This window comes from Labeo rohita, chromosome 17 (genome assembly GCF_022985175.1).
Source record: "Labeo rohita strain BAU-BD-2019 chromosome 17, IGBB_LRoh.1.0, whole genome shotgun sequence".
NCBI classification, from domain to species: domain Eukaryota; kingdom Metazoa; phylum Chordata; class Actinopteri; order Cypriniformes; family Cyprinidae; genus Labeo; species Labeo rohita.
The window spans coordinates 19,099,388-19,121,022 of NC_066885.1; the positions used below are offsets into that span (position 1 = coordinate 19,099,388).

The following is a 21,635-nucleotide window of genomic DNA, read 5'->3' on the forward strand; positions in this document are numbered from 1 at the left end:
TTTCATGCAACTCAGCAGCACACACCTCTCTACAGGCCCATTCAGGAACAGCCATGCCAGTCGTATGCTAATTATTTCATGGTTGAAACTCAAATTTCTGTTATTCAAAAAAGATTTAGTACACATTTCAAGTTTGTTATGATTATGAATTTAAAATAAAGTGTTTGAGAAAAGATTTCCCTTGAAATAGAATTTATTACATTCCCTTATTTCATTTAAAAGGGTATATACAATTTGCAAATTACATATTAACAGATGGTTGAAGGTTGTTTATACGTCAAAGGCTCATTAAAGTATAGGCAGCACCATCAAACACGTATATAAATGTCCCAGAAACTTGACTAGAATGACTTTAATCACATTTTACAGTAATCTGAATTTCACCTGCACATAAACACAATGATTTTTTCCTTTGAAAGCCGTAAGAGTTGGCCTCATGTCAAATAGTTACAGTCTACTTGATGTAATCCACCTCTGAGCTGACAATCTACGTATACTTTTTAGTTGAAATGTACATTAGGTTATAGTGACAGTGTTTAACATACACAATTACATTCATTAATGTATGTACAGCATAAAGGAATTTCATAATAACAGCCGATGCCATCATACAATCGTTTTTTAACACCTCAGAAAAATAAAAACTATATTTAATTCAATGTTGTCTTTTACTGTCATTGTATATAACATTATTTTTTATGTAAAATATTTAATATATACATATTTTTTTTAATTAGAAGGCAGGGAATTGGCAGCTTATAGCCATTCTCTTAAAAAAAAAAAGCTTAAGTAAGCGAAGAAAAGCTAAGAAAAAAGCATGGTACTGGAACACTTCTGAATACTGAAATTGTAGAATAATTTTGCAGGATTATTTTTTAAATGTAGATGTTTGACATTTTTAAATGCTTTCCGCTATAAACTCTTTATAGCCTAGTCAGTGTAAGACAGAAATATTATACACAACAAAAAAAAACTTTGGCAAAACTCAGTGCTGTTTAGGATAATGCTGTTATATGTGTGTACATTTAATCCCATAAGTCACATAACTCGATCCAAAACATAAAAAAATTTAACACCCAGTGTGAGAAAAATATATGTAGTATATGATGTAGTACTGAACATAATTTTAACTGCATCATGAAACACTGAATACTCTCAATTTGCCCACATTAAAAAATGCCCACAAAGAGTCTATTTCAGCATTATGATGCAATCATTTTCCAGTTCATACGAAGTGTACATTCAATGAAAAAACTATACTGTTTCAAAATTAATTTAATAGATATTCACACTGTGTCAGAATGAGTGAAATGAATGGATATTTCTGTCAGTGCGTCTGTGATAGTGTGTCATGTACTTGTATTATTTGTGGCTGCTATTATGCATACTTAACTAAAATTATTTAATATGAAATGTAATATAACATTGAAAGCACTGCACTGCCATCCATTTTTAAGAGTCTGCAAGCACATGGTGAAATAACACAAGGTTAGGGATAAAATTGCAAATAATCACAATTGTATGGACTGTAATTTATGAAAGTGTTTTAGTGCCACGTTAAAAAAAAAATCTAAGATTATGAGATTAAAGTGATAATATTTTGAGAATAAAGTAAAAATTATGAGAATAAAGTTGATTCTCATAATATTTTGAGAATAAAGTCAATATTTCAGAAATTTCAAGAATAAATAAATTTCAAGAAATTTCAAGTATAAAGTCGAAATGTTTTAAAAATAAAGTTGAAATGTTTCTAAAATTAAGTCGAAATTACGAGAATAAAGTTGAAATGTTTCAAGAATAAAGTCAAAATATTTTGAGAATTTAAATCGTAGAAATTAAAGTTATAATATTTTGAGAGTAAAGCCTATACTGTGCATGCAAATACCCCAGATTGAGAGCACCAGGAGATCTGACTTTATTCTCATAATATTTAAATTTTATTCTCGTAATTTCAACTTTATTCTTAAAATATTTCGACGTTATTCTCGTAATATTTCAACTTTATTCTCATAATTTCGATTTTAGTCTCAAAATATTTCAACTTTATTCTCGAAATATTTAGACTTTAATTTCGTAATTTTTACTTTATCCTCAAAATTATTAGATTTTAATGTCATAATTTCAACTTAATTCTCATAATATTTCGACATCATTCTCGTAATATTTCGCCTTTATTCTTGTAATATTTCAACTGTGTTTTTTTTATAATTTTGACTTTATTCTTGTAATATTTCAACTTTATTCTCGTAATTTCGACTTTATTCTTGTTATATTTTAAATTTATGTTCATAATTTCAACTTTATTCTCGAAATATTTCAACTTTATTCTTGTAATATTTCAACTTTTTTCTCATAATTTTGACTTTATTCTCTTAAAATCTCGACTTTATTCTCATAATATTTCAACTTTATTCTTGTATTTTCGACTTTATTCTTGTTATATTTTAAATTTATTTTCATAATTTCAACTTTATTCTTGTCATTTCAACTTTATTCTTGTAATATTTCAACTTTGTTTTCATAATTTTGACTTTATTCTCGAAATATTTCGATTTTAATCATGTAATCTTAGATTTTTTTTTAACGTGGCACTAAAACGCTGTCGTGGTAATTTGAATTTGTATGCCTTTAAAAATATTTGTCTTTAAAATGTATGAATATGTTGTTCTTTAACACTGAGTTAGTGCACTTATACTTAAACATACTCAAACTTAGGCATGTGAAAGTCATACATGTCTAATTTCAAGACATGCACTGTTGAAGATAAAAGATAAAATGTCATCCCTTTTTGACTGAAGTAAGACTTCAATATTCAAAGGCCACTTTGTGCTAGCAGCTGGCTGATAAATATACAGATATGAAGCTGATCAATCCTCCTGGTGGTTGTACAAGATGTCTGCGGTTGGGTTCTTCCTGTGCGATGGAGGCACTAGGTGATTAGGTAGCTCTGCAGGAAGCTCAAATCCCTCCAGTTTGACTTTAATAAGGTGCTGAGCCAGCGCAAACTCTTCATCATCCAGCATGCCGTCCTTATCGCAGTCTGCCAGCTTCCAGATCTTTCCCAGTACAGTGTTGGGCAGACGAGAATTCATCATCTCCTTCTTGGCATTGATGCCAGTTACCTTTCCATTGATAGGCATCAGCGTGTAGAAGATTTCGTCGTAGCGATGTTTGTCACGACTCACGATCCAGTCCTCGGTATCAGCCCCTGCACTGATACCCTCACCATAGCCGTGGCCAAAAGGCCCGTCGGATGAGTCCTCAAATGCTCCTCCCATTACCATCTGAGTAGGCTGTTTGCTTTCTTCCTCTCGGATCATGTTCATAAGACCTGAGATCTTGGTGGACAACATTCTGTCCACAGATTCAATCAACTTCACCTTCAAAGAAGGGAACTTGCTGAAGTCGTAGTGTAGCAGTTGCTCCTGCATGTTAGTAGATGTGAGTGACAGAGGGAGATTTTAATGTCAAATTAAAGTGTCTGAAATAATATTGCATGAACAGCTGATGCACACTAGTTATTTTTTTTGTTTCATTATTCATTAGCATTTTTTATAATGTGTTTACACATCACAACCAAAGCACTGATTTATAAAGTGAGACCTAAAGGAATGAGGCATCCAAGTACTAAGGTTTTTCAGTGATGTGATGTCTAATTTTGGAGTAAATCAATGTTGCCTAGTCTATTTTGAGAATGCCCTTTATCTTTCAAGTGCTGCCTGGAAGCTGTCTGGTTGGAATGTTCACTGAGAGCATGTGTGCAGTCAATAATCAGCAATGTTATTATAGTTAATTAATGAGTTATTCCGTGTCAAATCAACCGAATTTTATCAGTATTTTTCTGAAGAAAGATAAACATCTATAGTGATAAAAGCCACTGAATATCACGGATGTATATTTACTGAGCAATCCACTATTTTGTAGAGGGAGGGAAGATTACAATTTTCACCTGAGATTTGGAGCCAGAGTACAGGGGGGTAGGGCTGGGTGATTTTATACACTGCCCTCCAAAAGTCTGGAAACGCCCTAGAAAAGTGGGGTTTTGGACAATATTGGCATGAATCTTTTTTAATTTGTGATAATTTTACACTGATAAGGGACAACACAAACTACAAAAAAATATTTTATTACATAAACAGTTTATACACAGAAAAAACTTACATTTTTCGATTCATCAAAATATCCACCATTAGCAGCTATTACAGCTCTGCATAATCTCGGCCTAAATTCACTGTATTCTAAACTTAATTGGCAATCAATTGTTGAAGCTATTAAGGTGTGCTGACTCAAAAATCTTTTAAAAATCTGGGATTATTATTGCTGCTCTTCAATGATAATGTCAAGTTACTTAATGTATTTGCACCAAAAAATGATAAGGATTTATGCTGATATCCAAAACCACACTTTGCCAGGGGTGTTTCCAAACTTCTGGAGGGCAGTGTATTAATTCAAATGTAAAGTTTTGCCAGAATTTTATTTTTTAGAAATCAAGGAATTGTGATTTTGAATAGAATATAACCAAATCTTAGAATTAGACACTTTGACAATATGCCAATGATAACAGTAAAGTCATCATCATGTGTGGTGCAGTTGGAATGTAATTTTCTTCATAAAACAGATAGCTCCAGTCCTTGATTCTGATTGGTTGAGCCACGTTCAAAGCTGTTGTAAATTACTCTACAAACATACCAGTACACCACTTTGTTTCTGTGTGTTGCTCTGCAACAAGTGTTCTGAGGAACTACTTTTTTTGGCGGAAGAATAATGTTTGTATTAATACCATTACATTTTATTTGCATTGTTTTATTTTGTGAAACCTTGCTACATACGGAATATCTGTTTTATAAAAACAATAAGCCCAGTGAAGCTGTGTTTTACAGTGAATTTATAACAGCGTTATACAAGTGGGTTTAACAACGGCCGTTAGCTGTTATAAATTCACTGTAAACCACGGCTTCTTTGGGCTTATTGCTTTATTAACTAGAGGGTTAATAAAAAAAAAGTTGCTTGAATCATGTTGTGGTTGCATTTTAAGGCTGACTAGTTAACAATTTAAAAAAATTGAGAATCGGTCAAACGTTATGAAAAAAGTTGACATTTTAATTTTTTGCCACATTGCCCAGCCCTATGGGGGTAAGAATTACTTTAGAGATTACACAGGGATTGGTAGCTCTGTTAGTAAAATCTGTTGACTTTAACCATCTTTGTTGCATTTTACGCCAGTGATGACCATTCAAAAAGGCAGAAAGCACTTTTATGTTGTTTTCTCTAAAGTTTGCATGCCTATAACTCAATATTTTAACATCCTTTTAGAATTTGGGTCTTAATAAACTTTCCTTTTGGCATCTTCATTTTTAAGGCCCTATTTGGTTCATTTCCAGAGATCTCTCAATATGGCTCTAGGAGTAAAATGATAAATTGTACATATTTTCAGTGGTCAAAAACCAAATGTGGGTCACTTTGAATAAAGATGACACTTTATTTAGTTTTCCTCTATCAAAACAAAAGTATCATCTGTATGCGAAGGAATTTTACTAATGCATCTACCAGTCTCTGTGTAAATATAATATAATGACGCTGCCATCTTTCTAAAGTCATTTTTATCCCACTGTAATCTGGCTCTGAATCTCAAGCGAAAATTGTTATTTTGTCCACCCTCTACACAAAAGTAGAATTACTCAGTAAATATACACTGATGACATTTAATATTTTGGGCTTTCTCACTATACATGTTCATCTTTCTTCAGAAAAATTACTGACAAAATCAAAAATGTGAGTTGACACAGAATGACCCTACTGTCATTTCATATCAGTTAAGATTCTGCATGCCTGGACAATAAGTAAATGTGAAAGACCGGAATATGAGATGCGTCCCCATTGATCTCTGTTTAATAATGTGAAACTGCATTACAGCGCTTGACTGAAATCTTGTTTATATATACTGTAATGCAATTTCTGATGCGGGCCTAGAGTCTACAGAGAGTCATGCTAGGTAAACATCCTCAGACAAGATTAGAAGAAAGTGAAAGTACAGACTCTGTCTGATCTTCTAACAAAAGCAGGACTGGGACCCCTCAGGGACCACAGTGCTAAAACACTGTACAAAACAAACATTTCTCAGATCTACAGCTTGAAATCCTCATAACATCTGCACCTATACTAAACATTTTCTAATAATCTGCAGTTGTTGGAAATTTTATTCATGCAAGAACAGCTGCATAAAAAGTATCTTTCTAAATAAAACAAACATCCTGGTTAGTTTTATTTAGTTTCTAAACATATGCAGAAGCCACAGTATAACATCTAATATTTACCCATGTTCCAAAGACACAGGCCAAGTCTCACCTGCATTTTAATGACGTTAGGGAAGTCTCCAGGTGAGATGTGGTGCTCCCTCTGCAGAATCTGATAGATCTCAGGCAGGTGGGCAATCAGCTCCTCCTTTTTCTTCTCTTTTCCAAACAGGGAGGGCATTTCCTTTTTCAAGTAGCTGATGATGTAAGCATGCACCTACAACACACACAGCAGATTATCGTCAGTAAGTTCATGAGAAGGTATGGTGAACCTGCGTTTCTGGAATAATATAAACTGGAAATATGGACCCACATTTAAAAAGACAGTTCACCCAAAAATGAAAATTCTGTCATTAATTTCAAAACCCGGTAGACCATCGGTCATCTTCAGAACATAAATTAAGATATTTTTGATGAAATCCGACAGCTTTCTGACCCTCCATAGAAGGTCCAACCACTTTCTAGGCTCGGAAAGGTATCAAGAACATCAACAAAAGATGACCGAAGATAAACAAAGGACTTGTGGGCTTGGAACAACATGAGGGTGAGTAAGTAATGACAATTTTTGAGTGAACACATTGCAAGAAAACCCAATTATTATATTTTTGTTCGTAATATTTTTTCCCTTTGTCTTCGTCTTTTTAGCATCAAATTAAACTGCCCTTACATTTAAGAACTATATTTAAGGTACATTTATGTACACAAGATGTAGCCTAATGACAATAAGAGCAGGTCAAACTATTAATTTAAAAAAAAGGCTAATTTATGGCATACAGTGTTGAAGGTAATGCATTACAAGTAGCACGGGCTGTAATCAGATTATTTTTTTATTTAGTTACTGTTCTTTTTCAAATAAGTGATGCCAGTTACTTTGTTTTCCCATTTAATGACAGACAGCTCTCCTGTCCCCATGTTGAGAGAAATCAGGAGTAAGTGCAGAGGCATTGTGTGAGTTTGTGTAAACATGATGGTTACTCTAGATCTAGACTAAATGTGAACATGCATTTACTTATCTCACTTACACGAAACAGATTCAGTATTCCTCAGTGAATAAAAACAGTAAAATCATCCTGTGTCATATTCGTCATCCAATCCAAAATGGCAGCACAGTTGAAAAGTTTGTTTGAGCTGCGCCCTCTACTGTACAGACACTGTACAGCCTAAGGGCTGTTTTATGTTAAAACCAACCAAACAAGCAAGCCAGCCCAAATGAGAAAAAGTAACGCAAAAGTAACATAACACAATACTTTCCATAAAAAAGTAACTAAGTACAGAAATAGTTACTTTTTTAGGCAGTAATGCAATATTGTAATGCATACATTTTAAAAGTAACATCCCCCAACACTGATGGCATACAGCATAAGTTAAAAAAAAAGTATGTTTAAAATGAAAACTTAAATGTTACATACATAAACACACAGGATTATATCACTATTATTACACTATAGACATATTTTCTCACATGACATCCACCTCCTGTTACTCTACGCTGGTTACATAATCAAACAGCATCTGTGTGTTTACACCTTGAAAGTGCTTTTGCCAAAGGAACATTCAAAAGTGTCTGTATTTATACAAACTTTTTCCTCAATATAGAGGAAGTACACCACGTGAGATCCAAATTAAGGCTGGGCTTTTCCCTTTTAAGCTGTGTTTATTCCTTTTGAGGAGGACAGGAAAGGCGTAAACATGACGAGTGGCAAGACTAAGTGGGGAGGAGAGGTTAGGAAAAATAAGGGCCGTGCTCTCTTTAAGCCTGTTACACACATTCCTTTGTACCACGGAAAGGGACTTTTCTGTGCTTTTCCAGGAGATGGAGAAGGCATTTAACTGCCTCACATGGCTTTACCATTACAGGAAGGCATGCAGAGGGCTACAGGATTCCTGTTTGCTAGACGTGTTTGGAAAATATTGCGGAAGAGATAAGACACACTTTCTGTCATGGTTCCATGAGTGGATTGTTTGTACATTCATATTTAAGTGTTTAAGTGCAACCAGGTTGTGTTAAACGGGCTCATGTGGTACAATGTGTAAGTTCATACAGTGCACTCAGCCAAAAACAACAGTGGTTGAACTAAGGTCAAACACAAGACAAAATAATACACAATGAGCAGCTATGCTGGAAAGAATGACAAGCAGCAAGGTATTATTAACAATATAAGATCTCAAAGGATTAGTTCACTTCCAGAATAAAAATGTCCTGATAATTTACTCACCCCATCTCATCCAAGATGTTCATGTCTTTCTTTCTTCAGTCAAAAAGAAATTACGAGGGAAAAATTCCAGGATTTTTCTCCATATAGTGGACTTCAATGGGGATCAATAGGTTGAAGGTCTAAATTGCAGATTCAGTGCAGCTTCAAATGGCTCTACATGATCCCATCTGAGAAATAAGGGTCTTAAAGGGTTACTCCACCCCTAAATTTTGTCATTAATCACTTACCCTCATGTCGTTTCAAACTCGTAAAAGATTTGTTAGACTTCGGAACACAATTTAAGATATTTTGGATGAAAACCGGGAGGTTTGTGACTGTCCTATTGAGTGCCAAGTAAATAACACTGTCAAGGCATCGAAAAGTATGAAAGACGTCATCAGAACAGTCCATCTGCCCTCAGTGGTTCAACCATAATTTTACGAAGCTAAAATAATTTAATAAAATTATTTTACTGGAGGCAAACAGCATATGCTGTTCTGTGTCAGCCACATCACACAGATACGTTTTCTACATTTATTTACGCTTTGATTCAAACGAAAACAGCGTAACCGTGTGACACAGCTGACACAGAACAGTGTGCGCTGTTTGCACCCAGCAGATACTCTCCAAAATGGTGCTACGGTGACGCGGAGGAGACGAATTGTTAAATAAAGTTGTTATTTTTGTTTTCTTTCCGTACAAAAAGTATTCTCATAGCTTTGTAAAATTAGGGTTGAACCACTTATGCCAGATGGACTATTTTGACAATGTTTTTCATACTTTTCTGGGCCTTGACAGTGTAATTTACTTGGCAGTCAATGGGACAGTCACAAACCTCCCGGTTTTCATCCAAAATATCTTAAATTGTGTTCCGAAGATGAACGAAGCTTTTACAGGGTTGGAACGTCATGGGGGTAAGTGATTAATGACAAAATTTTCATTTTGGAGTGGAGCAAACCTTTAACCTGTGAAACGATTGATCATTTTCTAAAAAAAAATTTTATTCATATTCTTTTTTAACCACAAATGCATGCCTTGCACTAGCTCGACCTCACGCATTACATAGTCACAAACAGGCAGAAGTACCAACCCAGTGTTTACAAAGCAAACAGCAAACACTCTTTACAAAAAAAGGAAAAAGACTTTTGAAGTTGGAGGAGAAAATTAGATGTTTTTTGCCCTACCCTACCTTTTTGAACCGAAGTACATAGACGAAGAACTAACTTCAGTGTGATAACGGACATGGGCATCACAGAGCTAGTGCAAGACAAGCATTTGTAGATAAAAAGTATATAAATGTTACTTTTTTTTAGGAAATGACCGATCGTTTTGCTAGACAAGACCCTTATTCCTCGGCTGGGATCGTGTAGAGCCCTTTGAAGCTGCATTGAAACCACAATTTGGACCTTCAACCTGTTGGTCCAAAATATGGAGAAAAATCCTGGAATGTTTTCCTCAAAAACCTTAATTTCTTTTCAACTGAAAAAAGAGAGACATGAACATCTTGGATGACAACGAGGGTGAGTAAATTAAATTATCAGTCATTTTTTTATTCTGGAAATGAACTAACTTAAAATACATAAACACTAAATATAATAGTATCTAATATGTATAAATGTGTAAAGTATAAACATTTTCTAAATATAAAAAAAAAAAAAAAAATTGAAAGCATCAAAATGTATTTCTAAGTGTGTGGACTGCTAAGCTGTGACATTAAAACCCTTACTTTAGCAAGACGAGCTCTTTTGATGAGGTCATTCAGCTTGCGCAGGGCAGCGTTGCGAGGCAAACTCTGGATGTCTCTGAAGAGATCTTGTGTTTCAGCTTCAAACAGACGCCGGTTGTCTGCATTTTGAAGAGGTTTGGCCCAAAAAGAGCCAAGATAGACTCTCACCACCTCTGGAGTGTTGATCACCTTCCCCAGCGACCACATCAGCGCACCATAAACCCGCATCAGCTGCTGAGTGTCCACCTGGTCGGCCTTGTTCAGTACCACACGGATTTTGTCATCCTGCCCACGGAAAGCTTTGATTGCTTCAGAAAACTCATCAGAGATATCTAGCTTATGGGCATCAAAGAGGAGAATGATACGGTCCACTCGCTCTCCAAACCAACGCAGAACCTCAGAGAAATCATAGCCTGTGGGGGAAAGATGTCAATAGATGTCAATAGAACAGAATTAAAATTAATTGCCCTACATGTAAGGGAAAACAGATTGAGTGTACTGCATTTTCAGCCGATACTGATTAGTACAGATCAAGTAGATGAGAACCGATATTTTGAACCGATATATATATGTCTGGTGTGAAAATAAAAACTTATGTCAAAATTAAGAATAACAAGGGTTCTGACAAAAACTTTCTTTAAATGATTTTAATTTATTTTACCGACAAATCGGTTTTGAAAATGACAGATACCGATAACCATAAAAATACCTAATATCGGTCAACCCCTAGTAATAACATAATACAAAAACATATATAGAATTATAAAGGAATTCCCAAACTTTTTTTTGTTAGCCAAACCCCAAAATCTAAAAGTAAATTTTAATGTAGTATGTTAATAATTTGACAGTGCATTCATGTGTTCATGATCGAAAGACATTTTAAAATCTATAATAAATAAACCTTTTAATATAACATAATTTCATAAAAAAGATCCAAGACCAGCTTGATATTTAAAACACTCATTGTGGAAACATTACATTAAAAATAATCTGAAATTGGTTAGGGATGCACAATCTTATCGGACTGAAATCGGAATTTGCCAATAATGGCTTTAAATGTAAATATTGGCATTGGCCCGATAAGAAAAATTATGCCGATATGTCTTGCCAATAATACGGAGGAATACGTTAACTTACATGTGCTTAGGGTGTGCTAGCGATTTAGTTCACGTCAGCAGTGTGGCTCATTCTCAAAGCAAAGTTTTGCCTGAATGATGATTAACTTCACTGTTTTGGATCACTGCATTTAATCTGAGAATGCATGTACAGAATGACGAGTTCGATGTGTGATAGAGTACACAGTAATAGCAATGTAATGTAATGATCAAGTAATGTTTTGGTCAGAAAATCAGAAGCTATAGCTTGCATGAATACAAAAATCACAAACATAACACTTGTAACTAAAATAATTTTATATATACTGATTTATTCATTAATGTGTAATATGTTATATTTTTAAAAGAAATTATAGGCTCTAAAAGATTTTCAGAATGCTTTTTTGCCTCATCTACAAATGTAAAAATCTTTAAAAAATCTTTTTAAAAAAATAAAGAATTAAGGTTACTACCGCATCTTTCTGAAAAAAAACAAAACAAAAAGGCAAGGATTGATAAATAGTTTATTAACAGTTTTTTTCAAAGCTTCAATGTACTGTCATTATAAAATAACTTCATTATTTTTTAATTCTAACAAATAAGTTCTTGTTAAAAACTAACCAAAGTAAAAAATATTTTCTGAAAAAAAGCACAGGAGAGACTTGGTGATGTTTCCAAACAAAAGAAACTATATCGGTATCGCCATTGGTTATCGGCCAAAATGAGTTATCGTACTTCCCTAAAATTGGTATTTCACAACTGGAAAATGTGTTAAACTGTCCTTTATGCATAAATAATGGTCACTGATCTGTCATGACCATGAGAACCTTGTAGAGACAGGGACACCACTTCAGCCCTCATGCACATGTAGCTCACTATAAACCAGTGCAAATTCAAATTTTAAAGTAATGAGATCCCGCTTATCCAACCACCCAACAGTCATGAGGAAATTACACTGTTCCAACAACAATGGCATGGATTACACATTGCTAAAAAAATTTTTGCAAATAGCTCTGCCAAGATTTTACAAAGGAGGAGTGCAGTGGGAATGTGGGAATCATCAATGCTGTTCCATGTACGGCAACTTTGTACAGAAGAAGGACTCTAAATGAATCTTTTTTAATTAACCATTTCTTTTTAAATATTTGACCATTTTAATCACTTTTTGTTCAATTTAATTGATCCTACAATGTGAATACAATTTTAAAAATACAAACAGTCCTGTGTAAAATTGTAAAATAAAAAAAAATTAGATGGTTGTAGAGTATTACAAGCTACATCAGAAGTTGTCAACTTACCAGCTTTATTATATATTAAACAGCAGTCTTAAATATAAATATGCTGCACTCACAGATATTGGAAAAAATTAAAGAAGATACAACACTAATGTGACCCTGGACCACAAAACCAGTACTAAGTGGTACATATTTGTAGCAATAGCCAAAAATTATTGATTTTTCTTTTATGCCAAAAATCATGAGGATATTATATGTAAAGATTGTGTTCCATGTATAATTTGCAAATTTCCTGTCATAAATATATCACAACTTAATTTTTGATTAGTAATATGCATTGCTAAAAACTTCATATGGACAAGTTTAAAGGCAATTTTCTCAATATTTAGATTTTTTGCACCCTCAGATCTCTGCCAATTTTTGTCCTATCCTAAAAACCATAAATGGAAAGCTTATTTATTAAGCTTGAATAAATGATGTTTCAAAAAATTGATGCTTATGACTGTGGTCCAGGGTCACAAATGTCTGGGAGTAGAATTCAGTTATTTTAAAATTTTGAAAATCTATAGTTGTATTAAAAATGAAATATGATTAATGCATAAGGTTAATGGTGCACTGTGAGATATGCCAGAGACGCTAACATAAGAGGAATGCAACCTCAGCTGAGCTGGGCTAAAGCAGGAACAGATGTGGAACGCCCATGTGTCTTATCCCTCATGGCCGAAGTTGTGGCCGTACATTTGTGCTGTTCTACATTTGTGCCACCAGGCCTAATCTGTAGTCTGCAGACCCTCTGAGTCTGCGTACACCCGCGGTGTACCTCTGCTGCTGTGCATTTTCATAGATAACACTTGTACAGCATTATCAGGCATATCTCACAACTGTTAAAAATTGCTTGGCCACGTCTCAGACATACCCTGTGTTCTTAGTTTAATAAAAAATAAAAATATAAACAAAGCACGTAGCAGCTTGTGTAATTAATTGATTATCCAGTAACACATTAACACCAGCAACATGATGAGATACCAGAATGCTGATGTAAACCTTGAAGTGTATTTGGCAAGCTAAACTCATGCTTTGGAAATGAGGAAAAAGAAAGTGAGAAATGCTGACTTCACAACACCACAGACTCATCACAGTTTTCAGCTTGTCTGCTGGTGTCATGTAATGGGAGACAGGGACGGAAACAACAGAGGAAATTTACAATGAAACAGGCCAGATCTGGTGACTAAAATGAAAACGAATGACTTAAGCATTATGATTGTTCCTTATACCGGGAACATGAGCTTCAGTCCTCCAGGGACTGAACCAGGCTGTCTGCTCTAATGCATCACACCAAATCTGTTTTTACTGGAAAATAGCCACAGAGACTTCAGAATGAAGAATTCTGCCAAGGCTAAATAGCACGGTTCACATTGTTTTGGACATTATCTTCCCTTCATTAAAGTCCCCATGAAATCAAAATTGAAGTCTTTTGGCTTTTAGTGTGAATATGTTAGCCTTAAGGTTATCTGTAAACTAGTATGCTCCAAAACAATGACAAAATTTCATTGCATTCAAAACTTTACCGAGCTCAGCAGCTCTGGCCCAAGCTAATACAAAAAAAAACACTATTGGCTACTTTAAGAAGTGGGTGGGACTTCTTGATATGTGCCACCCTGTCTTCCTGTTTCAGCTGAAATTACGTCAACACACAGAATAATGCTGCATGTTTCAAATCTTTTCAGTGGGCCTTTAAGTGTCCAATCATGTCTAGTTTTACCTTAAAGGTCCACTGAAGTGCTTTTAAACACACTGTATTATTCTATTCGCTGATGTAATTTCAACTGAAACAGGAAGGATTTTTAAACAGCCAACAGCATTTTGTTTATAGTAGCTTGGGCCAGAGTCGTTGAGCTCAGTAAAGCCACATTTGACAGTGTATGACAGTCAAAATCTCATCCATATCACAATAAAATATAGCATTCAAATGTAGGTTTGTGCATTTTAACCACTCCATGCTATTGTGTCTCTGAACTGGAGCAGACTGTGCACGTGCTGTGGTGGTTCACGTGACACAGCGCAAAGCCAGACTTGTTTTTTTTGGGGGGCATTTTTCCATTTTTCTTGACAGGACAGTAGAGATGAGACAGGCAGGATTCAATCTCGGGACACCCGAGGTGCAACTGCACCACATATGCGCACTGCCCACAAGGCTACCGTCAGCCAGACTTCTTTTGCCCCTATCAAAGGCATATTTACTCTAGCTGCATTTCCATAACCTGTCAAATTGCATAAATTGAAATTGCGAATTGAAATTACAATCAGTGGAACCACGTCAATTTTATTTTTCCCATATATCAATGTATTATCGATGTAGATGATGTTTTAGTCGTATAACATCGGTTAATGGAAACACCGTCATTTCGCAAGTTTTTTATCGACATTTATAACATATTGCAAAAATAAAATTTGCGCAAATTGTAATGGAAATGCACGTAGTGTCTGAATTGTAAACAACTGTAAACAAGTGACCGATTTCAGCTGCAGCTTCAGTGTCTATTTATAATGCAGGGGGCGGGACGCTTCGGATTCTACAGAGCATCTGATTGGACAGAAATTTGATGAGAAGCTGAAGTGCAGCGTGATGTCATCAAAATCACTGATCCATAGTGGCGTACGTTTTGAATACTTATATCTTATAAATGCGAATTTTGTCATTGTTTTGTAGCACACTAGCTTACTGCTAACATATTCATACTAAAAGCACGAAATTTTGATTTCACTGGGAAGCACTGTCAGAGAGGAATGGTGTTTATTTGATGTGTCCGTTTTGTCATTTGATACCCTATTGCATGTGTGTACCCATGTGACAGAGTCTGTGCGTAACTCCCGGTCTTTGTTTGTCATACAATACAGGATGGACCGGCTTGAAGACGCTACAAAGACTAGAGTGAACATCCTCCTGTACAGTAAACTCTCACCGCAGTCACTGACCTCTGCTTATGCGCTGCTTCTCGCCAGACAAGATCCCTGGCGTGTCAATGATGCTAATGCTCTGCAGAACTTGGTTGGGCATTTGTGAGCAGATGAACCTGGCGAGACAGATGGAGAGAGTTCATCACCTCATGTTGTCACAGGAAATGTTGGTAGTATCACTACATTTGTCAGCTGACTCATTCGATCTTAGTCACGGAAAAGTGTAACAGCTGAGACACTTTTTAAAATTCTTGCTAAAATGATACAGATGGTTACCAAAATAGATAGAATGTTAGAAGTAACATTCTCTGACAATGCATTTATCTACAACACGACATTGTCAAGGCCAAAGACAACAAATGAGTTTTAGGGAGGGTTTTAAACATGTTGAGGTGGAGGACCTGTTGGACAGTGGTAAATTACTCCACAATCTTGGGATACAACTCACATATTTAACAAATGTATAGTACATTTATAATGCGACTATAACAATTATTTAACTTCATATCAAAAAATCTTCATATTATCAGTCATGTTAAGATTGCAACACCATCTCAAGTGAGTTAGAGGATGTCTTTTTTTTTTAAATAAGACCTTAGAGGAAATTGCAACATCTGTAAGCAAACATCACCTGTCAGCTGCAAAGCAGAAGGACACGCTGAGAAATAGAGGAAGAAGCATTCAACCAAGTTTCATTTTCAAGAAAATTACACATGCATCTTATTCAAAAAAGCCAGTGGATAAAAGTGAGTAGATAATAAGCAAAAGAAACCGCTGTGCCCAAACGCGCCATCACATGACGCACGACGGGGTCCACAGGAAACAAAGTGCATTGTTTTGAGGTTCCTTTGGAGGAGAAGAGATGTTCTCTGTCAAGTGGTCCTTTGACCTCTATAGTGGTCACTGTCAAAGAAGTACTAACCCATTTCCTCTCCACATAAATATCCAGCAAACAGGAAAAAAACCCTTTGTCTAACTGTCTAGGTACTAAAATTAAACATTAAAACTTGTGGAAGCTCTTGCAACAGCTATTACCTAAAAGGAGAAGTGACTAAGAGAAACTTTTTGGAAATTATTTGCACTGTAATAGAAAAGCAGGCTGCGTGGGATGAAAGGAAGAATGAATAAGCAGCAGAATGAGCTGGTTAGAAAAACATGTCAACCTAATAGAATGTAATGTGACAACTGCAAATCCACAAAGCATTGTGTATTAAGTGAATGCATGGTCTCAGTAGTCTTTTTATAGTTAAACTGTAAACCTTAAACTGCGCTAAGGCCATTCCAGACAGTTTTCCATACCCTTATACCACTGCCTGAGCAAGATAATGGAAAATCCTTGTTTTGGCAACGGCCCGGGCAAGAGGGACATCAGTTACAGAATGTAGCGAGTAAGGATATGTGACCACATCCTAGTTTTACCTGCTGCATGACATCCTGTCTAACAACTATTCTCATGGAACAAGCTTGACTGAACACTGGAATATGGTGTTATCAATTGATTCAGCCTCATTTTACTTCTTTAGAGGTGCTGAAGGGTTAGTTCATCCAAAAATGGGTAAAAGGAAGTGCAAATGTGCTTGTTTCATGCATTAATAAGTGTTTATATGCAAATTAAATTCAAGACAACTTGGATTAAACCTCTTGATTCATACATACACTATCAGTCAAAAGTTTTTGAACAGTAAATCTCTTCTGCTCATCAAGCCTGCATTTGTTTTATCCAAAATACAGCAAAAGCAGTAATATTGTAAAATAGTTTTACTGTTTAAAATAACTGTTTTTTTATTTTTAATATTTTAAAATGTAATTTATTCCTGTGATCAAAGCTAAATTTTCAGGATTATTACTCCAGTCTTCAATGTCACATGATCCTTCAGAAATCATTCTAATATGCTGATTTGCTGCATTATCAATATTTAAAATAGTTGAGTAAATATGTTCAGGATTCTTTGATGAAGAGAAAGATTAGCATTTATCTGATATATATACATTTACATTTACATTTATCAAAAGTGATAATAAAGACATTTATAATGTTACAAAAGATTTCTATTTCAAATAAATGCTGTTCTTGAAACCTGAAAATAATCTACTCAGCTGTTTTCAGCATAATAATAAATGTTTTTTGAGCAGCAAATCAGAATATTAGAATGATTTCTGAAGGATCATGTGACTGGAGTAATGATGCTAAAAATTCAGCTTTGAAATCACAGGAATAAATTACATCTTAAAATATATTCAAATAGAAAACAGTTATTTTAAATAGTAAAAATATTTCAAAATTTTACTCTTTTTGCTGTACTTTGGATCAAATAAATGCAGGCTTGGTGAGCAGAAGAGACTTCTTTAAAAAAACATTAACTGTTCAAAAACTTGACTGGCAGTGTATTACTTTTACAAACTCTTAAAGCTCACATTTTAAAGCGTCCAAATATCTTACTTTGTGTTTCAAAGAACGACAGTCAAAGATGAATAACAGTTTCCAGTTTGAAACAACACGAGGCTGAGCAATTGGTGACCTTTTTCATTTTTGGATGAACTTCCCTTTTAATATGCTAAGATTGAAAACTGCTTCTGAATAAGAATGTGAATCGAGAATATCAATCACAATCATTGAAACTTGGTATTTACCTGTTTAAGAAGGCATTTCCAAATGCATTGAGTTTGCGGAAAGGTTTCTTGGGGTCCACAACCAAGGCATTTCCAGGAACAATCCCTTCGTTCTCATTATACATCACAGCTATGAATCCATCTGTCGTTGGTTCGGGGCCAATTCGCATCCCTGGAAAATCTTGCTCCAGAAGATACCTGCAGGAAAGAGAGATTAAGCATTAACAAACCACTGCTTTGTAAACCAGAGTAGCCTGCTCATGTGACAGCACATGCTAACAATAAAATGTCATGGTTGGGTGAGAATAAAAACAAAAATCGAATATACGCTGCAGCGATTTAATTTTAAAAGCTACCCAATAACTTTTAGGCTAAGACACAATGCAATTAAATCTCCAAGCTGATCTAGGATCAAAGCTAAACAGTAGCACCCAACTTTTGGACGAATGCGAGAATGTGAAAACAGACCTATTCATCAGCCTCGCTCTTCCTGTAATTCCCTAGCCATAGCAAAGATCTCTACTACATCCTGTCAGAGGATGAGAAAGTGTCAAAGGTTTCCAAGCAAAGAAACACACATGGCTTGTCATTAAAATCTAACAAAAACATAAGGGAACTGTAAATCAGACTGTTCATTGTTAAATGTTGCTAGATTACTCCTTTGTGCAAATGTAGAGACGTGAAACTCTCTACATACGATGGAAACACAAGTTGCCTCTAGAATTCATTCAATTATTAATTCAACAGTGTTTAAGGAGCCTTAAATATCCATAATTTTCAATAACAACCTTGTGTTTTACATTACGAATGGCTGATTTAGTAATAAGCTAATTCTAGTTTAAGAGGAGTTAGTCATGAAACACAAAGCTACTGGATTTTCTCATTCATTCAGAGACTGAGAACTGGACTTGATGAGCAACAGCACATACATCAAAGCTAGATGGTATTGACTTACAGTGGAAAGCCAATAAGAAGAATAATGATGCTTTTATGAGCTGTTTGCATAGTCTCCAGCCTTCTGCATCTCTTCAAAGATGAATGCACTATGTGAGTTGGCATAAGCTGTTTTTACACACCCCCTTGCTAGGGTTTGGGGCAACCACAAAGAGCTGGCTGTACTAAACTTTACACGTGTACATGCTGTTCTTCGAGAAGTTAAATAAAAATAAAATAAATACATGAAAAAAAAAAACAAACATGCTTGAGTCTAATAATATTATAATAACACTGTAATGCGTTTCTTGACTTACTAGACATAAGTATACTACTTAGTGTTTTGCTGACACTCACCCATCTGTCAAAGCCATGCATTACCTTATGAACGTGGTCTTCCCTGTGGAATACTGTCCGACCAGGAGGACCATAGGCTTGCTCTGGAAGTCCGCCTCCTCCAGCGCCGGTGAGTGGAAGTCATGGAAGAGGTAGGTCTCCTCCAAAGGCAGAAGTTTTTTCACATAAAGACTCTGAAGTCCCTCAGTCACCGTTTGAAACATGTCTCCCTCCTTGTTCCTTCCACCCTGTTCCTTATTTACCCAAGTGAACATGTTGGCGTTCCTCGCAGAGCTTTCTTTTATAAGTGATGCAACCTTAGTTCCCTTTTTATGCTTGAGGAATTCAAAACTGCCCCAGTGTTGCTGTTTCTATTTTTTTCTTCTTTATTTAAGTATCGATGTAAGCCCGTCTGCTGCCCTCTGCGCGGACTGTCCAGCTGCGTATCTGTGTCTCGGTGACCTCACCTGTATCCTTTTATGTGACGCGCTGTTTCTCGTGACGCCCGTTTGAATATTCATGAGTTGGAGTGACGCACTGGTTTCACACTGGAGAGCTGCAGTTGCTGAGCTGCTCAGGGCGGGTGCAGTGGTTAGGGCGCAGTAGGCACTGGCAGTGCTGACTGCTACTGCTTTTCAGTGGAAACGAGAAGGGTAGAAACCAAATTGCTGACATGGAGAAAACCAAATTCTTTTACAATTTCAGAAATGTAATGCTTTCTCAAACACATCCCGCAGTACATAATAGAAGCCCTGGTTAAATTGTTTGACAAAAAGCCGAAGGATATTTTAAAGAACTTTTAAAAAAGCATTTTAAAATATATTTGGACAAAGCAGATGAATGTATTAACAGCATATCCGTTTTGTTTACATCATGGTTATTGCGTGGCGTCCTTGTACGTTGTTTCACTGTGTCCGAAATTCCCCGTTATACAGCTCAGCTGATAGTGGGCAGTCAGACTTGTGCACTTACGCCACCTAGTGGCCAGCAATGAAATAGCACAATATTTTATTTTATTTCAGGCCAAATGGCAATTCTACACTCAACAGCGTATGAGGCAAAAATGCCACCCAATGTAACAAGAAATTCCTGGTTTAGAAATCTGTTATATAATATTTGATATATTTTGTAATATTATTTCACTCAAGTCATTAGACATAAACAGAGCAGGAGTCGTTAGAAAAAATGCCATTTGCTCCTTAATAAAATAAAATAAAATAATTATATTTATATATATATATATATATAAAAGATAAAAATAATTTTTTGGTGCTGATTATACAACCATGAAAAATAATGTCAAAATGGGCGTGTTCAGTTAATTTTTCAGCTAGGATAAGTCTACGTAATTTTTTTTTTTTTACTCTAAATGATTTTAAGCCTGTAGTAAAGTCCTGGTTTATAAATCTATTATGTAATATTTGAAATATTTACTCTAGTCATTAGAATAAAATGTCATTTGCTCCTATTAAAAAAAATAATAATAAAATAAATGGACATGGTTTAAGCATTTTTTGTTGTTTCTAATCGTCTAGAAGTCTACATAATAATTACTTTTTTAAAACTAAATGGTTTTAATTCTGTAGTAGAATGTTAAAATGGGAGAGTTTTAAGTGTTTTTTTTCCCCCTAGCCATTCAGGATAAGTCTACATAATAATTACTTTATAACAATTAATTATTATTTTATACATAATAATTATTTAAAACTAATTCCTTTTAAATTCCTGTTTTATAAATCTATTATCTAATATTAGATATATTTCATAATAATATTTTACTCTAGTCATTAACCAAAGCCATTTGTACCATAAAATAAAATAAAATAAAATATAAAATAAAATAAAATAAATTTTGCCACCGATTACACACAACCACGGAAAATAATGTCAAAGTTGACATGGTTTAAGCGTTTTTGTCTGTAATTGTTCATTAGGCCTATTATTATTATTATTATTATTATTATTAATAGTGTAGCAGTATCTCAAGAAAAAAAAAGCTACTTTTTGTCCAATAGGAAATGGGTATTATAGGTATTGACCTGTTATAAGACATTGGAGAGAGAGATAAAAAAAAAAAAAAAAGTATAACGGTATTAGTTTGTGAAAAAAAGTTCTAAATTGAACTAAATTGAAATTTTTCTAGCATGACATTTGCCTAACTGCACACTGAGAAATAAAAGCAGTCGCAAAGTCTAGTAAGGTAAGTTTCAGTTCCCCTCAGGTCCAAAAAAAAAAAAAAAAAAAAAAAAAAAAGT

General features: G+C 34.9%; 1 protein-coding gene across 1 annotated transcript; it reads right to left on the reverse strand.

Annotated features, from left to right (window-relative positions):
• Positions 1–1,559: 1,559 nt before the first annotated feature.
• On the reverse strand, positions 1,560–19,899 carry ehd4 (EH-domain containing 4). Its single transcript, XM_051133551.1, has 6 exons — positions 19,426–19,899; positions 18,133–18,309; positions 15,520–15,617; positions 10,215–10,627; positions 6,346–6,510; positions 1,560–3,425 (listed from the first exon to the last, which is right to left on the reverse strand). The coding sequence occupies exons 1-6, from the start codon at positions 19,653–19,655 to the stop codon at positions 2,868–2,870; spliced, it is 1,641 nt and encodes a 546-aa protein (XP_050989508.1). The 5' UTR covers positions 19,656–19,899; the 3' UTR covers positions 1,560–2,867.
• Positions 19,900–21,635: the final 1,736 nt, after the last annotated feature.

Excerpts from the sequence above, each read along its gene's own strand:
- ehd4 (XM_051133551.1), bottom strand. The coding sequence starts at position 19,655 with ATGTTCACTTGGGTAAATAAGGAACAGGGTGGAAGGAACAAGGAGGGA. Across the intron at positions 15,618-18,132 it reads GGAAATGCCTTCTTAAACAG|GTTCATCTGCTCACAAATGC; the intron begins GTAAATACCAAG and ends CTGTCTCGCCAG. Across the intron at positions 10,628-15,519 it reads GAAGCAGCGCATAAGCAGAG|GCTATGATTTCTCTGAGGTT; the intron begins GTCAGTGACTGC and ends TTTCCCCCACAG.